The sequence below is a fragment of the Nannobrachium achirus genome (assembly GCF_963921795.1).
Source record: "Nannobrachium achirus genome assembly, chromosome: 22".
Lineage (NCBI taxonomy): Eukaryota > Metazoa > Chordata > Actinopteri > Myctophiformes > Myctophidae > Nannobrachium > Nannobrachium achirus.
In genome coordinates, this window is record NC_137829.1 from 41,841,018 (window position 1) to 41,860,105 (window position 19,088).

The 19,088-nt window shown below is 43.4% G+C and overlaps 1 protein-coding gene across 1 annotated transcript; it reads right to left on the reverse strand.

The window, feature by feature from the left end:
* Positions 1-11,352: 11,352 nt before the first annotated feature.
* nhlh2 (nescient helix loop helix 2) lies at positions 11,353-11,739 on the reverse strand (the record flags this gene model as incomplete). The annotated part of the gene is made up of 1 exon (XM_080753132.1): positions 11,353-11,739. One exon carries the CDS (start codon positions 11,737-11,739, stop codon positions 11,353-11,355), a length of 387 nt encoding a protein of 128 aa, XP_080609258.1.
* Between the last annotated feature and the right edge of the window lie 7,349 nt (positions 11,740-19,088).

Consider the following 19,088-nt stretch of genomic DNA (forward strand, 5'->3'; position numbering starts at 1 on the left):
AACCCTTTGTTTTTTCGTGAATCAATGCCCTAATTCATCATAGGACAGTGTCAGTCACCGCACACAAGTGGCAGATCTACAAGCTCTCAGCGCGTCGCAACGCGACTCCGCGGCGCGCTGAGAGCTTGTAGATCAGCTATATTTCCAATCTCGGAACATTTTGTTTGACTTATTCACAAGTGAAAGAGGTTATGTGTCAGTGAGTATTGAACCAATGAAAAGTGCTTGCCTAAACAATAGTTACATTGGATCCTGTGGCCCATTTCCATTTCCTGAAAAGCAAACATTATTGGATTTACAAGGTTTCCACTCGATAGCAATGATATGCTTGTATTTGTGTGAGCGTGTGTGTGAAAGAAAGAAAGATGGAAATAAAGAAAGAAAGAAAGAAAGAAAGAGGTTGGCACGTGGAAGGAGGGCACAGAGAGCAAACAATGGTCCTCTAATCACCCTGAGCATCCTTATGGTTAAATGGGAAACCCTACGGTTTGAATAAAGGCTTTTAACCCCCAGAGTGCTGGTCGCTGGACGTGTGGCGGGGCTGTATGTGGGCCAAGCAGGCCGCTCAAAGCAAGCACTCATCCACGAGACGGAGCATGCAAGAGGCGCAGTGAACCAGGCCATGTGGAAAATCACAGCCGGGGGGTAAAAAAAAACTATCAGTTACAATGCCACGGATAAACATGAATAAAGCATGCTGAAATAACGATGTACTGTAAGTGAGGACACGCCCTGCTGGCCCCCCCCAAACCGCCTACGTCAGTCACCTCGCTCACTAGTGAGTCTACAGTACAGTGAGATGCACTGCTCTATGAAATGAGGGCTCCAGCCAACCATAGTTCTCCACATCGTTCCGCTTGGCTGCGCTGAGGAGACGTTCACGAGAGCAGAAAGTGACACTAATGTAAAACAAACACTCATTAATGTGTTGGTTTAGTGGACGCGGGCTATGACACAGTGGGAGATCATCGTCAATGCGAGGTCAGACTGTTGGGCGCAGACGCACAGCCAATTACGCGAATCCCCTTCTTTTATTGATTGATACAAGAAGACAATGTTAAAAGAGTTCAAATATTACAGTCTAACACTCCAGATGGGAGAACTGTGAGGAATTCTGATAGGTCAGTTAAACATATAGCCTGATGTTCACCATCCTGGTCTGGGTGATAAGTACAACCATAGATACTATAAGTTCACTAACATCAAGCAACGGACAGACCCCATTAGTGTTGTCAAAAATATCGATTTATCGGAAAGTATTGATTTTGAATATAGCATCGATTTTCAATATGACTTTTCCAGTCCATCCACTGAGTATCGATAATATCGATATTCAGTTTTTACCTCTCCCGTTGGTTTACACCAACGTTACTTTTATGTGTATCCTTCCTACTTTGGCTTATTCCTAGTTATTTTAAAGGCCTATTTGTACTTAGAATGTGAAAACATCAAAGGCAGGCCTTTAAAAAGTGCACTACCATCTATCTCAGGAAGTTCTGTATTTTTCTTTAAATAAAAATAAACATTTTTGCACTAAAATCGCTGTGGTTGCGTGGTATAGAAAATGGTATCGAGTATCGAAGTTAGAAATCCAGTATCGTGACATTCTGTAATAACAAAATAAAACCCCTGTGCATTTAAGACTGGAATGTGTGTGTGTGTGTGTGTGCGTGTGTGTGTGTGTGTGTGTGCGTGCGTGTGCGTGTGTGTGTGTGTGTGTGTGTGTGTGTGTGTTGGTGTCAAGCAAACGTGCATGCGTGTTTGTGTGCAGCAGCGCGTGTGTGTGTGTGTGCGCGTGCGTGTGTCAGCCATTTTCCCAATCAGTCTCCCTATTGAAAGCCTACGCAATAAATGTTTTACATGCCAACAAACCCCCAGACGTGGCATATGCACCCTGTGTGGCACAGATCATCTTCACAGCTCATCTACAGCATACCAGGAGTCTTGCTTACCATGGCATCTGTGTTCCCCCCCCCCCCCCTCCTTCAAAACTATTAGCCCCCTGCCTTCCTTCCCCTCCTGTGTGTGTGTGTGTGTGTGTGTGTGTGTGTGTGTGTGTGTGTGTGTGTGTGTGTGTGTGTGTGTGTGTGTGTGTGTGTCGTGTGTGTGTCCCTGATGGCACAGTGCCAACTTGTGCCAGATGCAGTGACTGGCACTGGCTTTCAAAGGCAGTCAGACCCAGACAGACCGCGTCTCTAACACCATACAGTACACACATGCAAAACAATCAGTGCAAAGATGATAAATTCATGGAGCTATATTGTAGTATACCCCACAGCATACATGGGCAACTGGCGGCCCGGGGGCCACATGCGGCCCCCACCTTCACTTAATGCGGCCCGCAGGTTAATACCGGAACTCTGAATATATTATTGATTTCAGCTGTTACAATTTCAAACATGACCTGCTTTATTTCCATCAGTCTGTATTAGTAGCTTAATGACTAGTATAGTAGTATTCATTATTATTATTATATTTTTAATGTCCAATGTATTTGTATTTAGATTCATAAAGTTAACATGAGTATATAACTAAATGTGTTTGCAATTAAATCAAAATGTTACATTTCAGGATTCCAATTGAGAAATAACAAAAAAATAGGAGGATTCCAATTCAAAAGAAGCAAAAATAGCCGATCTGCAAGCTCAAAACGCATCGCAGCGCGATGCGTTTTGAGCTTGTAGATCTGCTATTTTTGCTTCTATTGTATGTGATACTACAATGACAAAGTAGGAAGTATGCAATGTGGCCCTCTGGAATGAAGGTGGAAATATAGTGGCCCTCACCATCATCAAAGTTGCCCACCCCTGCCCCACAGACAGACAGACAGACAGACAGACAGACAGACAGACAGACAGACAGACAGACAGACAGACAGACAGACAGACAGACAGACAGACAGACAGACAGACAGACAGACAGACAGACAGACAGGCACGCACGCACGCACGCACGCACGCACGCACGCACGCACGCACGCACGCACGCACGCACGCACGCACGCACGCACGCACGCACGCACGCACGCACGCACGCACGCACGCACGCACGCACACACACACACACACACACACACAAAGGGGATGTCGTGGCACTTAAAAGTAACACAGAGTACAGTAAGCTGGCTAAAGAAGTGTCTAGAATCAAATTCCACATGGGTCTTGGAGTGTTATTTATAGTGATAGCGATCTCCAATCTGCCCGAATGGACCGCAACAAACCCTGTGGAACAGCTGTTGATTAACACAGTAGCCTGGCTTGATTTAAACTGTGTCGTATATGCAATGGTGCTGCTGTGTACATCTGCAATATAGCTTCTATATATTGCTTTCTGACAGACTAAACTCACGCAGGAACAGAGAGACTTATTACGTTTGCTCAATGGGTGAAGAGAAATAATTATTTTATTTTATGAAATTTAACCAGATGAACCCTGGCATCGCTATTCTGGGGGCGAACGTAAATAGCAAATAACCGAGAAAATGCAACATGGCAGAAAACTGTAAATAATATATCAATACAATCATTTTGATTGTGTGACCTATACGGTTCAAGAGTTTTAGGCCAAAGCGTGAATCTGCCTATTATAGCGCCACCATGAGGCCAATTTGAAAATGTAGGATGGCATTTCTTCATAGGTGTAGTGGGAAATGATGGGAATGTGGGTACAAAGTTTCCCAGCAATTTGATGGTGCGTTCATGATTATCTAAGGACATTTTTGTTCAAAACGGGCCACTCCTGCATGCAAACTTTGGAAGCCAATTTTAGGATCAGGATCAGGACGGAATATGAAAAATCAGACAGATTCGACTTGATCACATGACTATAAAATCTGTTGTTTTGCAAAAATCGGCCTCCTGGTGGCGCTATAAAAGACTGATGTGAAGCATTTGGGACAGAGGTTTTTCCTTGGCCTCTAGGGAGTGTTCGTGCAAAGTTTCAGGCCGATCGGTCCAGTTATCTGTAAAAATGTGAATTGGCCTGTTATAGCGCCAATAGGAAGATCTGAAAAGTGTAGGATTGGCTTAGGGGGAATGTGCAAAGTTTCACGGAAATCGTCTGTGTTCATGATTTGAGGATTTGCTCCAAACGGATCACTCCTGCAAACTTTGGAAGCCAATCTTAGCTAATTAAGATACCAGTAAGACGCCTAAAGGGCGAGGTCGCGTCATGTCTTGGCCATCTGACTTCATATGGGAATGCCCATGGAGATCCCTTTCTGTAGAACCAGCCACCAAGATATGGGCTGTCTTGGCCATATACGGATTCTGTTAGTTTGGTATGTGGCCGATGTGGCCTCCATATACACAAATGAAGTCCAGATATGGGTTTAATATTGGTGGATCTCCATATATGGGCATAAAAGGGATTCTGTTAGTGTGGTTCCCCTGACATCACAGTGATGTCAGAGCGGCAAACCCATAGACCGTAAAAAGGCGTACACGGACAGATATGGACATGATGTGCGTTTCTGCGCTAAAAAGCCACAATAAATCCAAAATAGCTGACTTCCTGTTTGGTTTAGGTCATGGAGTCAAGTCAGACTCAGGACAGGATCAATGTTGTTTTTGACAGCAAATTTTGATTTAGTTTTAGTCATAGTCTTTTGAATAAAATGTCATTTAGTTTCAGTCATAATTTAGTCACCTGAAAAGTTTTAGTTTTAGTCTAATTTTAGTCGGCTAATATAAATATCATACGATTTTAAACAACTAAATCTACAGTTGATTTAGTCAACTGACATGTATTTTGGCAGGACTTGATGGCATCGTAATGACTGATTTTACACTTGGTTGTGTGCAAAAATAGCAGATCTACAAGCTCACAACGTGCCGCAGCGCGACACGTTGTGAGCTTGTAGATCGGCTATTTTCAGCATGCAACACCTGAGAGCAACCAAACATAAAATTACTCTCTTCTCCACTAGTCCCTCCCTAATGTTATAGTCTAGTTTTTATTTTGCTGACGAAATTGTCCATTTATTTAGTCGTAGTTTTAGTCATCACAGCTTAGTTTTTATTTCGTTTTTATTTAGTTTTCGTCAGTGAAAAAAACGCAGTCGACAAACATTTTTCGTCATAGTTTTAGTCGACGAAATCAACACTGGACAGGATACAGGTGTGTACTGATTTTCAAAGCCTATATTTAGGTCGTCCAGATCGGGAACCGAATCGGCGCCGCCGCCAGGTAGCCATGCCCAAGTGGCACGCGCCCGGACCAGCAGGCCCAGTGCTCAGGCCCTAAAAAAGTATATTGCAAAACTTGGCCTCCTGGTGGCGTTATAACAGGCCAATGTGAAACATCTGGGCCATCAGAGAGCAGGTGTGCAGTTTCACATCGATTGGGCCAACGGTTTCAGAGATTACTTGTACATACTGTAGATGGACAGACACACAGACACACAGACACACAGACACACACACACACACACACACACACACACACACGGACGGACGGACGGACGGACGGACAGACAGAAGAATGGACAGGGGGGCAAAAACATGAAGTTTCGGTCTCGGCCAGGTCAAAAGCGTGGCAGAGACCGAAACTTTATGTTTTTGTCCCTCTCCATCGTCTGACCTGGCAGAGACAAAAATACAGTACATTGCTTACGACGCATTGTGTTGTACTGTATATCAGCTATTTTCCGCAACACCATTTAGTGAAGAGGAGGGAAAAAGGAGGGGACCCGAGACCCTTGAGGAACTCAGGCCAACTATATAAGGTTTAAGTAGTTAATGCAGCTAACCAAAATGTTGTAGGCTATTGAAGAATTCAATTAATTTAGCACTTTCCTTGCAATAACACACAGTGGCTTCTCAACAGAAGAGTCAGTAGGACAGTGCCAGACCCTGGAACAGGAGTTTCTTTTTTAAATTGACGTAACTAGACACTGGTTATCATGACATGGAATCAAACTTGTTATCCATGACTGGAAGGTCCTTCCCACAGCGCTGCCCTTTGGAAGGCCCCCACCCGTGTCTCATTCTATTATGTGCATGCATGCACACGCACGCACGCACACACGCACGCACACACACACACACACACACACACACACACACACACACACACACACACACACACACACACACACACACACACACACACACACACACACACACACACACACACAGAGCCATCACAAAAGGTAAAGGAGATAGTTAGGAGCTGACACAACTCTCAGGAATGCAAACTCTGTCACATCTGATCCTCTTGTGTGGAACAACATCAAAATAGAGTAGAAATAGAGATGGAGACGTGGTGGTGCTGGAGGGCGGGGAGGAGGGGATAAAACCAGTGTTCAGAGTCAGACTGGCGTGTTCACAAAATGCCCTTGTTGTGTGGGAAAACTAAAAACAAACCAACTAGCAAAATACAGGCACGCTTCCATTAATTAAAGGGGCACTCCACCACTTTTCAACCTATGTTCATATAATTGGTCCTCACTCAAAAATAGCTTTTTTTTTTGGGCAGGTCAGAAACCCATCGTCTTGTGACATCATCGATTGCCAATCCAGCTTATAGAAACTGCAGGCTTTCTATTCCTGAAAAGTTGCAATTTTAAAGTGGAAGCCATTGTTCTCGCGATAATAAAAATCTAAATATTCTTTTCAAAAATATTGATTACATTTTTTGGGGGGAAAATGATGATGTCACAAGACGATGGATTCTGAACTTCCCACAGCTCTCCTGGGAGACTTGGACTGAGTAGAATTTGTTTTTGATATTTTATCATGAACATTAGTGAGGACCTATTATATGAAGACAGGTTGAAAAGTGGTGAACTACTCCTTTAAGTCAATCTCTGCCATCCATGTGCAGAATGCCAATGCCTCAGTCTGATCACTCTAATTAAAGCAGGGGTCTTCAATGTTTTCAGGCCAAGGACCCCTTAGCTGAGAGAGAGATGAAGCAGGGACCCCCACAACCTGTTCATAGATTCCATATACTGTAGTTTCATTGTTTGGCAGCACAATCATCAGTGTTATTTTGGATTCATGTAAATTTGTGTTTTCAGATATTTAACACTTGAACCGTCATTACCTAATAAACTTGACCTTTCACTCCGTACTAAGTCTGCTCTTTTTCCCCTCTACACCAAACCTCTTTGCCGAAAATAGCTGATCTACAAGCTCACAACGCCTCGCAGATCTGCTATTTTTGGCTACAGTTCTCAGAATATGGACACTAGGGTTCAAGTTGTTAATATGAAAAGGATTGGAAGCCCCTGCTTTTTTCCTCTATACACCAAATCTCTTGACCCCCCAAAATACATCTACAAATGCATTGTGAACAAGCTTGCCTTGCAACAGAATGTTTGCCCCAGATTAGGGATGCTAAGATTAGGGATGCTAGGGACCCTAGGGTTCATAGTGTGTCACACTATAGCCTATGTGGAATGCACCGCAACTTTAGCAAGAAACAAGAGATGTCTTGAACAAGAGAAACCTGCAAGCCTTAAGAGAAAAGGTGAACAAAGGTTAGGTCAATGATGTGGTTTCTCAAGTGCAAGAGAATTTATGCCAATGTTGGCATATTCTTGGGATACAAACCTATTACTCAGTGGAGAGTATAGCACCCAGTGTCACCTCTTAAGGCAGTGTTTCTCAACCACTGTGCCTGGGGACCTTTGGTGTGCCCCTGAGAAGGGTCAAGTGTGCCCCTTGAAACTGCTTGAAAGCCAGTATTGCAAACAAGCACACAACAAGCACACAACAAGCACACAATAAGCACACAACGACTCGCGGTGCGAGGCGTTGTGTGCTTGTAGATCTGCTGTTTTCACTACTGTCGTGCGCACAGCCTTGTATGATGAAGCAGGGCTTTACTTTGCGAAGAAACGTACACATTTGAAACTTGGGGATACAAGGTTTCTTCCCGACAGTGACGATATTTACACCCCATATTATGTTGGTGTGCCCATGGATTCTTGGGACATGAAAAGTGTGCCCATGCAGAAAAAAAGGTTGAGAAACACCTTAAGGCTACATAGACCTATCAACACGATTCAATAATGAATGGAGGGAGGTGATGTAGCAGGCTCCAAAGGTATGAGGCTACCGAGTACCGAGGTAGAAAGGGAACGCACTAGCAGTCACGTGAAGTTGCTTCATTCAAGCTTACTGTAAACTGGCAGCAGGCTCCTCCAGCTGTGCAGCCTCTGCTGTCAGAATAGCAGCTGAGGTCGCTGATGATTGAACAGTGCGCGGTACGCTAGGTACAGACTCACTGCACCTATTTTGAGCTCAAAGCAGAACAGCCTGAGCTGGAAACGCCAGGCTATATAGGCTCTAATACTAGAGAGCCGGTCGGCTACTTCTCTGTCACAGTGATACAGAGGTTCGGTTACAAAAGATCTCGTTTCAAATGCAGCGTGAACAGACAAGAGCACCACCGGCTCTCAGCCTCAAATACCATGCATGCAAGGCTATGTGTCCTGATCATTCATTACCTAGGCGTTTACATACTGACTGTAGTAGGAAATTCCGAAATAGGTAAATATGCATGCATGAATGATGAATAACATGAATAAGCGTTGCATTTGTCTCGTAAGAGAGGGAAACCATTTTTTCTCGAGACGGCAGTATTGAACTTGATCAGTGTATAATAATTCCTGGCTCGTATTCTTCTGGGCTTTTAAAATTCCGGTATGCATGCATGATGTAAAATAATCACAATAAGAAAATATTATATGCGCCATCCAAATGTCTTACTCTTCTTGCATAGCCTACTCACCCTTGGACATGCAGCTTTATGCCATTAATTCCTCCACGGTGTAAAAGAAAGACAGCCTCTGCCGCTGCGCTGCTGCAGGGCGCACCTTCCTCGGCTGCAAACCCGACTGATCATCATCCACTGCTACTGTAGCTGAAGGAGCTCCTCCATGCGCGACCCTCTCATTCTACCAGAGGCAGGCCTTTGGCTGGATGCAATTATGAATGTACACGCTAGAGGGCACCATTACACTTTGTTAGAATAAGCATAATGATTATATGCACCGCCGTTAAATATAGGAAGCCGACAAGCCGTGCATCACTAAGTTTCACAATAAATAGCAGCTAAATATCCCTCATGGCTTATTCTTTAAGTGAAATGCCTCAGCCTCTACAAACTCAGGATAGTGAGGATACCTAGGAATAACAACCAGGCTGAAGGCATTGAAACGATTAAGACCAATTAAGGCCAATCTATGGTAAGCTGGTCGTAAAGAATAACAAATTAGGACAAAAAAAGAAGAAAAGAAAAAAAAGAAAACAAGAAAATATCTCAAATCTGTAATTTTTACCATCTCACGTTTTGAAATTCTCGTTGTCTCATTTTATTATTAGGCCTGTGTTGCGTTGCATGCAGTCAACAGAGGGCAGTCGTACTCCATATAAACCGACTGCTAGGTATTAATGGGAGCGTCTACTAGGCCTATTTGAAATAGCAAATAGCTGAAAAATACAAATAAATATAGCCATAGGCCTACTCTAGCTCTAGGCCTATCTGAGTTGCACCTCTAAAGTAGGCCTATATTCAATGGAGATCTTTGGAAAACAACTAATTTCATGCCCATCTGTAACCTGTGAATGTAACCTAAATACTATAGCCGATAAGTATTTCAAACAGATTTTAAGATCTCTCTTGAGATGTCCTGTTGAGGCAGCTGCATGCTGGGTGGCAAAAACTTGAAAATAACCTAGTTTCTGTATTTGACCTACATAAGCTATAAATATACAGTTACAGACTAGACCACGACACAGTAATTTGTGTGCCTACGTATAGCCTACAGTTTTCCTTGCCCCACTGATTTTAAAACCTTGGTGCATCCTGCATTCCACATAATTGCTCTCTCTCTCTCTCTCTCTCTCTCTCTCTCTCTCTCTCTCTCTCTCTCTCTCTCTCTCTCTCTCTCGGCGCGTATAAACAAAGGGGCTGGCAGACTCTTGATGGTGGAGTGGACAGGGACAATATCTCTGCCCCTGGGGCCACATTACACCACAGCGACACGCATAAAGGGACACGAGAGGAAAACACGGTATAGGCTATCCTATCCTGATCCTATCTGAGGAAAGGACAGGCAAAGGCACTGTATGGATTTTCAGTTTACTATACAATAATATATATTTCTACTTAAACATTAAAACACAGCCTTTGTTTTTCTTAAACTTTGTTCATATAGGCCTACACGTGCGCGCGCGTGTGTTTGCACGCGTCCCCACTCCCCAGGGACGAGGCAGACGGATGGGTCTTAATGTGGCTGTCTGTCTCGGTTGGTCTGGAATGGAACGAACACCTGCCCTGCCCCATCTGTGGGGAACGCTGTCTGTCCACCAAGGTGCTGTTCCTCCCATGAAGGAGACCTCAGCCCTATGGCCTTCATTATAGGGCACAGTAGGTAGACTTACCTAAATATTCATACAGACCAGTGTTTCTCAAACTTTCAATTTTCAAGGTCTTCCCTTAACTCTGACAGTGTACACATTTGCACACTGTCAGAGTTACAGACTTGTATTTGTATGGGTCAATTTACGAGTCCCTAATCCACTTTGAGAACCAATGATATAGCAATGATAAGTAATGGGAGCCTCATGTAAAATATTTATTTGAAACTAAGGTTACCTATAAGAGCACATTCAAAAAAGTTACATTAAAATAAACATTCCAATCATTTGACATACATAGGCCTTTATGTTCTTTCTATAGCACCTATAGCATAGGCCTATATTGAAAAGCAGTCTCTGATGGCCATGTATTAAATTGTAGGCTTCGCTGTTGCTGAGGGTAAATCTTGTAGACCCATTTAACAGTTTAATTTAACATCATGATTAGACATTCATCCCGCAATCGTATTTAGGCCTGGGGGCTTTATTTAGCGCTAGAAAAGTGCATAAATGAACAATATCCCTTTACAATAATGTATAATATCCTTGCTTGTAAACAGAAGATGCAATAGATAGGCTATTTACAGGTACAAATTGGTGCAAACTGTAACAGAAAAAAAAGACTACGTAAATTCATACAGCAGCTTTGACAAGACGTTTTCTTTCTTTACTGCCCATTTGGTGGCAACAAAGATTAAGGGCCAATGGTGCCAATGCCAGCCATTATTTACAACTGTCCATTGTGTCCAATGCCAGGGACCATTGCCTGGTTAAGGCCCATTCCCACTGGGCCAGATAAACAAATATTTATCTCCATGCATTAAAGTGGATGAGACTGGACAGATATTTTTAATCTGTTGCAGATAAAAAAAAAGTATCTGTGTCCATTCAGGTGGATGGTAGTCTGGAGACTGGAGATATTTTTGTATCAGTATCTGTCCCATGGGAATGGGCCTTTTAGTCCGTATAACCTTCCCTGGCCCTAAACGTCCAACACGTGATTGAGGTAGGAGATGTAACACATCGCTAATCGCAGGATCTCTATCTTCGACAACTTCTTGTCTGGTGGGAGAGTTGGGAGAAGTTTCCTCAACTCCGCAAAGGCCACGTTGAAGGCCTCGACGCGGACCCTCTCCCTGGTGGCGTGCGCGGATCGATATTTGGCCGTGGCGCGCCTCCGCCGTCGCTTCTCTTCTCGGCTGAGGGCGGGCACGAGTGCCAGGGAGCGCGCCTTGCCCTCGCAGTCCATGGGCTCGGCCGGCAGATTGGGCGCGCTGCACTCTACCTTGAACGAGTCCAGTAGTGTCTCCGTGTCGGGTTGCCCCCAGGGCAGGTCGACGGGGTCAGGTTGGTCCGGACTGAGCATCATCATAGCACGCTTCAAAATCTCTGTACAGGGAGAAGACACACGTTTAGTAAAAGTAGTTCATCAGCCGCAGGGGCATCAATTGGGTATGGCAAGGGCAGCTGCCATACCCTGGGTCCAGGGGGGAGAATACAAGTTACTTTAAAATATAAATCCATGAATGTCTCTTTGTCTATCTGTGCTGGTTATGTTGTTAAATTACATTAAAATAACAAAAAATGCAAAATGTAACAAGGTATTATAATTATATTGTCCACACTTTGACTCTCCCCATCTTGACAGAATAGTAGGTCTATATTCCCAGGTCAAATGCACAGGTGCAATTCATTATTGTTAATTGTGGCACGTTTATTGTGCCAAGTTAAGCCGCACTTGAACAACTGTTCCAGACTGCCATATCCAGCCAATAACCATAGAAATGTTTGGGGAAAAAATAGAATGTACTTCTTAAAATAAATGTATCATGCCTGTTGCTAAGGTATGGCAACATGACTGGTGTCTTGCACGCGCGCCTTCAGAGCAAGACGGGTGCGTTGTTTAGTCTTTGAACTGAATTGATTGATTGAATGAATGCTTTATTAACAGTTTGCAAAGACAAGCACACGAGGAAAGTAGCCAACAGCAGTCTATGGCCTTCTTGTAGGAATTTAAACCCAAGAAAGCATAGGCTATAGCTTGTTTCCATTGGGGTCCTTTGTGCTCAATTCATCGGTAAAAGTAGGCTACCTTTGTACAAGTGAAGTAGTTTTATTTGTTTTGGTCTTTAAATGCTTTTTGAATCAAACATGAACTAATAGCTTATTATCAGAATACCGCAATGTAGTAGGCCTAGGCTACAGCTAAATCAATTTCAGACTTCACTTCACTCATGTCTGAGCTGCAAGCTTTTAACGAGGGACCGGTGCTGTCCAGGGTGCTGAAACAACGCAAGTTGTTTTCATAGAGGGTGAATGAACATAATCAGCAGGCTATAAGACGTAGGCTATATTTAGACGGGCAACTGAAGATAATACTCGTGCGTATGTTAACTAGGCAATATGGGTTTCCCTGTTTTAAGAAGTCTGAAAACTCTGAACATTTAGGCTATATGAGAATCGCTCAATAAAATAAATTCGATTATAGGCTACCAGATTAAAAGTATGATATGCATGCCATAGATGTTTCATCCTATCCAAGAGAAGTCCAAATCCACAATAATACAATCGTATTTCAACCTACCGAGTAATTCTTAAAATCTTGATCCAAGTGGTTCCAAAGTCTCAGACTCAGGCATGAATGACAACTCTTGTATTTTGTCGATTAAGCCACATCCCGCCTCAGAACAACACAGTCAGTGCGGGGTCCGCGTGTTGAAACGCAAAAGTTTCTTTCTTTCTTTGAAAACCATTTGTTTTCTTTGTTTAGTTTAGCCAGTAAAAAAAAAAGAAGAAAAAACTCGGAAAATAGCCCCTTTGGTTCGTCCTTGCATTAAATAGATGGCCAAAGTCCAAGATAAACAAACTGCACCAAATCCTCTTTGTCTCGTTCCTTGTCGTCCATCATCATGTCCAGGTGCACATGACGCTATGTGCTGCTGGGGTTATCCTGTTATCCTAAGTGACAGTTCGGCTTCTTGATTTGTCAGCTCCCTCTCCTCTCCTCTCCTCTCACTCTTCTCCTCCATATGGAGCTCCTCCAGAGCGCGTGCAGAGCAGAGTACCGACCCCCTCCCTCCTCCTCCTGATGATTGTGCGCCAGATATGACGATCTCCTGATAAAGACTGGAGTGAAGTGACGACACACACGAAGGGATGCCAGGCTATTATGTCTATATGTCTTCCAAATAAATCTTTATCTCCTCTCTTGTTTTATTTTTGGAGCTGTGTGAAACACAGGCTCCCTATACGTGGCTGTGTGGGTCTGTGTGTCTGTCTGTGTGTCTGTGTGTGTGTCTGTGTGTATGTAGCCTGAACTTCCTAAACTTCGGCACGCCACTAGTCCCACAGTTTTGCCACCAAACACTCGCGCCATATGTCAAATCGACCGGCTTACTCGGGAATCGTGGGCTATTACTTTTCTAAGAGAAAGGTTCTATAGTTTAATTGATATTAATTTATTAGTGAATTAATTTTCCCCATTGACTTAGAATGGGAATCGCAAAAACTCACATTCAATTATTTGTCTCTCGCAAACCACAGGGGCTACAGTTTCAAGACTTGGAGAGGAGGTTCATAATGATTTCAAGGATTAAATAAAAAATAATTGTGTCATTTGGCCTCATGGTGGCGCTATAACACCCCACTTTACGTTTTGGCCTGTAACTCTTGAACCGTAGGTCGGAAAATTAAAAATATTTTTTCCCTGGATTCCTTGGGTCATGTCGCATCTCCCCATATAGGCCACGCCCATTTGCGCCATGATAGATTTTCCGCCATCTTGAATTTTCTCCAAAACACACTTTTTGCTCCTTTTCCTACATATTTTCTTCAAATGTCACAAAAATCGGTACACATGATCCACACACACACACACACACACACACACACACACACACACACACACACACACACACACACACACACACACACACACACACACACACACAGCTCCACTTCACACGGGTGTGATTTTTTTATGACTGCTTTTCTTTTTCTTTCTTTCTTTTTTCTCCCCTTTTGTTACTGACAATTCCCTGTATGCAAAGTACTGTGTTCTATCCGTCTGTCTTTCGATGTTATATGAGATACATAAAGTGGTTCCTGTGTAAATAGGCCGAAAAGCTTACTAGGATCTCCTTTTACTGTAGATGACCTTGTACCAGTGATTTGTACTGCCATGCAACTGTACCTTTTTCTTTGCAAACTTCTAATACTTCTTCAATCAATCAATCAATCAATCAATCAATCAATCAATCAATCAATCAATCAATCTCTTTTTGTCTTTCAATCTTTACCAAATACCTGTGGATTGTGGGGAGATCAACATTTGTGTCAGTTGTTTTGTTTGTTTGTTTGTTTGATTGATTGATTTATTGATTACTTTATTAGCAGTTTGCAACAACAAAAAAAGCACAGGAAAGTACAGTTCAATACTTAAGCAGAGATGGGTGAAAATACATAAAAAAGTATTTTGATACAAATAAAATAATGTGAAATATGTGAAGCTGAAATACTGCAGTACTGTCACCATTTTGAATTCTTTTCAAAATACTTTTTATGTATTTTTGCCCATCTCTTAATACAAGTTCTTGTAAGAGGATTTTAAATCCAAGAAATGGCTTGTTCCTTTTTACTCAATTCACCAAACGATTTACTCAATGTACTCAATTTAATTTAAAAGATTACACAGTATTGACAGGAAATATATTGATTAGTCCACTCCACTGAGAGTGAAAAACATTTGAATCGATACCAAGTTCCAATCCCCTTAAACGTTACTTGAGAACGTAAAGAGACGAAATTGAGCGAAAAGTTCATTTTCTATCTAATTCCAAACTCAGCAATTGCCTCTATCACAGAAATAAGCCTGAAACATCTGCTGTCATTCCATTATTTCGTCACTGTCGGGCAGAAACCTTGTATCTCCAAGTTTCAAATTTGTACATTTTTTCGCAAAGTAAAGCACTGCTTCATCATATGGCCATCACACAAAAGTAGTGAAAACAGCTGATCTACAAGCTTGTGTGCTTGTATATCGGCTGTTTTCACTAGTTTGAATCATTTTTAAAATGATAAATACAAAACAAACGGTTTTGGACGTACAAGTTTCCACCCAACAACGACGATTTAAGACTTTGCAAGCAAAACACAGCACAGCAGACACACCACAGATACTACAGTACCAGGAGATATGATATTCATCATGGAAGCAGGGGAGCATCATTATCATGTTTCTGAATTCACCGTGTGACCCATGATAACAAAAACATGTCATTGTGAACACACTGCTCCACCCTGGGAATGAAAATCATCATGGTTTCAACTATAAGATTGCTCCGGAAGAGCTTCCTATATAGACACGTACCGGTATACTGCTGTATGTTGTGAGAAAGAGAGTACGTGCTCACAAAACACTCTAACAGCAGTGGTGAAAAACAAAGCATATGGCATCATGTGTACCGCCGGTCCCGGTGAGATTTAAAGGTTGTCTTGGGAATTGCTTGGCCGGGTGGTAGCCACTCTGTCAAAATGAAGGCACACTGTCAGCCTCATGGGGGGAGGGGGGGGGGGGGGGGGGGGGGGGTCAGAGTGAATGGCGTGTACTGTACATGTATGTTCATGTGTGAGAGTGGTGACGCGTGTGAGCATAGTGCGCGTGCACAGCTGTAAACCTGGTGTCAACAGTAATTGTGGTACGGAGTATAGCACCTCATCGTCTGAGTCTGTGTGGAATAAACAGGACTGGAATAGGCATCTGGGGAGGATGGAAGAGAGCATGGTGTATTGTTACACTTCAGGGCTATTATAGCTCGTCCTGTGCAGTATATCTGTCAAAATAATTGTCTCTGTGTCTGCTACAAATAAAGCTTCATCTTATGTGGTCACATAGCTAACAGGCCAGGTCATGCACATGAGTGATAGTCCGACAGTATGTGACAGTAGCCATGTACAAAAGTGCTATTTTCATGATTGGTTTGAGTCCTGCAATGACTATAGACTCACTTTCCAGACAACAGTGCCGGAAGGAAACACAGCATGTTTCTGTCATGTTGACAGAAGGATGGATCACACTTATTGATTTCCTGTGTCACCTTTAGGTGGGATGACATATTGAGCTTAACCTTTGAACCGCTTAATTTGTCCATAATTACAGAATCATCGTGCGATCAATTCTGCCAATCTGTTCATCTTTTCTTTAACTTGTAAAACTAGTCCAAGTGGTTAGTCCGAACATTACAGTAATCAATGACAATCCCTCGTGAGCATATTAGAAGAGGACTCGTAGGTTCTCTGTCCTTCTGCACACTCTATCTTCCATTTCTGTCTTCTACCTCTTCCTTTGTTCCCCCCCATCCCCATCCCTGTCGTCCTCCGTCCCCATCCCCGTCCCCTCCACCTCTCCTGGGTGCATCCCTTGCCAGCCTTGGCCTGGACACCATCTGTTTCATAATGTAAAAGGACAGAGCACCAAACCCCACATTTTCACCTCCTCTCTCTTTGTATGCATGCCTGTGTGTGTGTGTGTGTGTGTGTGTGTGTGTGTGTGTGTGTGTGTGTGTGTGTGTGTGTGTGTGTGTGTGTGTGAGAGAGAGAGAGAGAGAGAGAGAGAGTGCAAGTGCATGTGTCTGCATTTGTCATTGAGCTTATGTGTGTGTGTGTGTGTGTGTGTGTGTGTGTGTGTGTGTGTGTGTGTGTGTGTGTGTGTGTGTGTCCGTCCGTCCGTCCAAGTACACGTGAGACTGCCTACTGACTCACAGTGAGTATAGGGTATGTACTGCTTACATTCTCCATTTTAAGTCTAAAACTCACGTATCTGGTGTTTGCAAATGGCAGAATAACATCTCTGACTACGTATTCATGTTCAGTCTCCCTTTTCTCCCATGAGGATTGAGTGCATTTGAGGACCATCTGTTTCTCAGTATTGGACATTTTCTCTCTATATCCTGTATATCCTGTATATCCATCACGTTTATTTAATTTTCCCAAAGTGTGGACGAGCAGCCAACAATTCTTTCAGAATCTTTCTTCCTTCTCCATAAAATATCTTGCAGGGTTGGTCCAGAAGTAATCTGGGACCCCTTTCGGTACTCCCCCCCCCCCCCCCCCCCCACACCACCTCCTTTTTTGTGTAGAAACAGGAACTTGGTTTGGCTCCTCCCCTTTCTTAGTCCACTTCCTCCCGGCTGCTTCTGTGTTTATTCCTGTTTAGGGCAGTGGAGCTGACAGATTCCGCTGTTAGCAGAATCGTCCTGTCATCTCTCCACCCCCTCCCTCAATCCTCCTCTCTGTCTGGTTACCATCTGCTAGCATCTTTTGTTTCTGCTTATTTGGAATCAGATGGCATCTAATCGATCAGCATTGTAACCATGGCTACTGGGGGTGTGAACAAAGGAGAGAGATGAAGGAGGAAGAGAAAGATGACACGTTATAGTAGTTCTGTGGTTTTCAACCTTTCCTTGTATCCTGGTGGTGAGCCATTCTTGCTTCTCTTCATCTAGAGTCTAGACTCTAGACCAACCCTCAATCACACCCATTCTTGCTATGAATACACTTAATAAGTATACCGGAAATAGAATACATGCAGTGATTCCCTGCCATTCCTTTACTGACAGAGAAAACAATCCATTTACATGCACATAACCCTAACCCGATTAAACACCTTTCTTTCATTCAAAATGTAAGAACATTTAAGCATTCGCAATCAAGAGCATTTGGTCCAATCTTGTTTTCAGGCGTGAACAGAAGATTCCCAAACCATGCAGCAGCCTAATTGAAAAACAAGAGTGGGAAATAAGATCAGGCAGAAAAAAGACAAACCCATGACAAACATATAATTGGCTCAGAGGAGCGTGAATGGAAAAGCAGAGTAGATGGATTCGCTCTGGGCGGTTTGCACACCTGATGACAACACCGGGGAATCCCCAAGTGAGGATTTTGCCTGCAAGAGAAATGCTAATGTTGGTTCACCAGCTGTAAAAAAAAAAAAGAATCTGCCACTTCAATTAGCTGTGTATCTAAGCAACTAAATAATACTTCAGTTTACCCAATTCAGTTTGACAGGCATTACACAGGACACCTGTTTCTCTTGCCACAGGGGGCATCCAGTGGGAAACGGAGAGGTACGCATCCGATGTCAGGTTGGCGTGATTATGGATCCAACTGGGAAAGATGGATGGAAACGGCATAGAGCGCTCGTTTTCAGTTATTGTCCACGACATTGCAAGCGGCGCGAAGGCCAGCGGACCTTGGTCCTGCTCTTCGCCCCCGAGCGCCGCAGGCGCGAGTGGCGAAAAAGTTACGAAAGTTACGAAGCCGTGGTGAATGCAATCGTTATATTTATGCCCAGGCCGTAAGGCCTGGGCAAGCGCACGATAAACGCCATGATAATTGGGTTTTGGTGCACCTCGCGCGGTCCAAGTGACTACAACGGAGCGCTCCCTACGTCCGGTTCAGCCAATCACAAGCTTCAAAAATGAGTCCGGGGCGTGGTTATCCATCTTTCCCAGTTGGATCCATAATCACGCGTCAGGTTGACAGAGAAGAGACGACAGATCCTCTGAGGCAGTGGCGTCAGTTCAGAAAAGGCTAAGGTATGGCAACGTGACTGGTAGACACCAGTCACGTTGCCATACCTTAGCAACAGGTATGATACATTTATTTTAATAAGTACATTTTATTTTTTCCACCGTTTCTACGGTTTCTTGTGCTGGATAT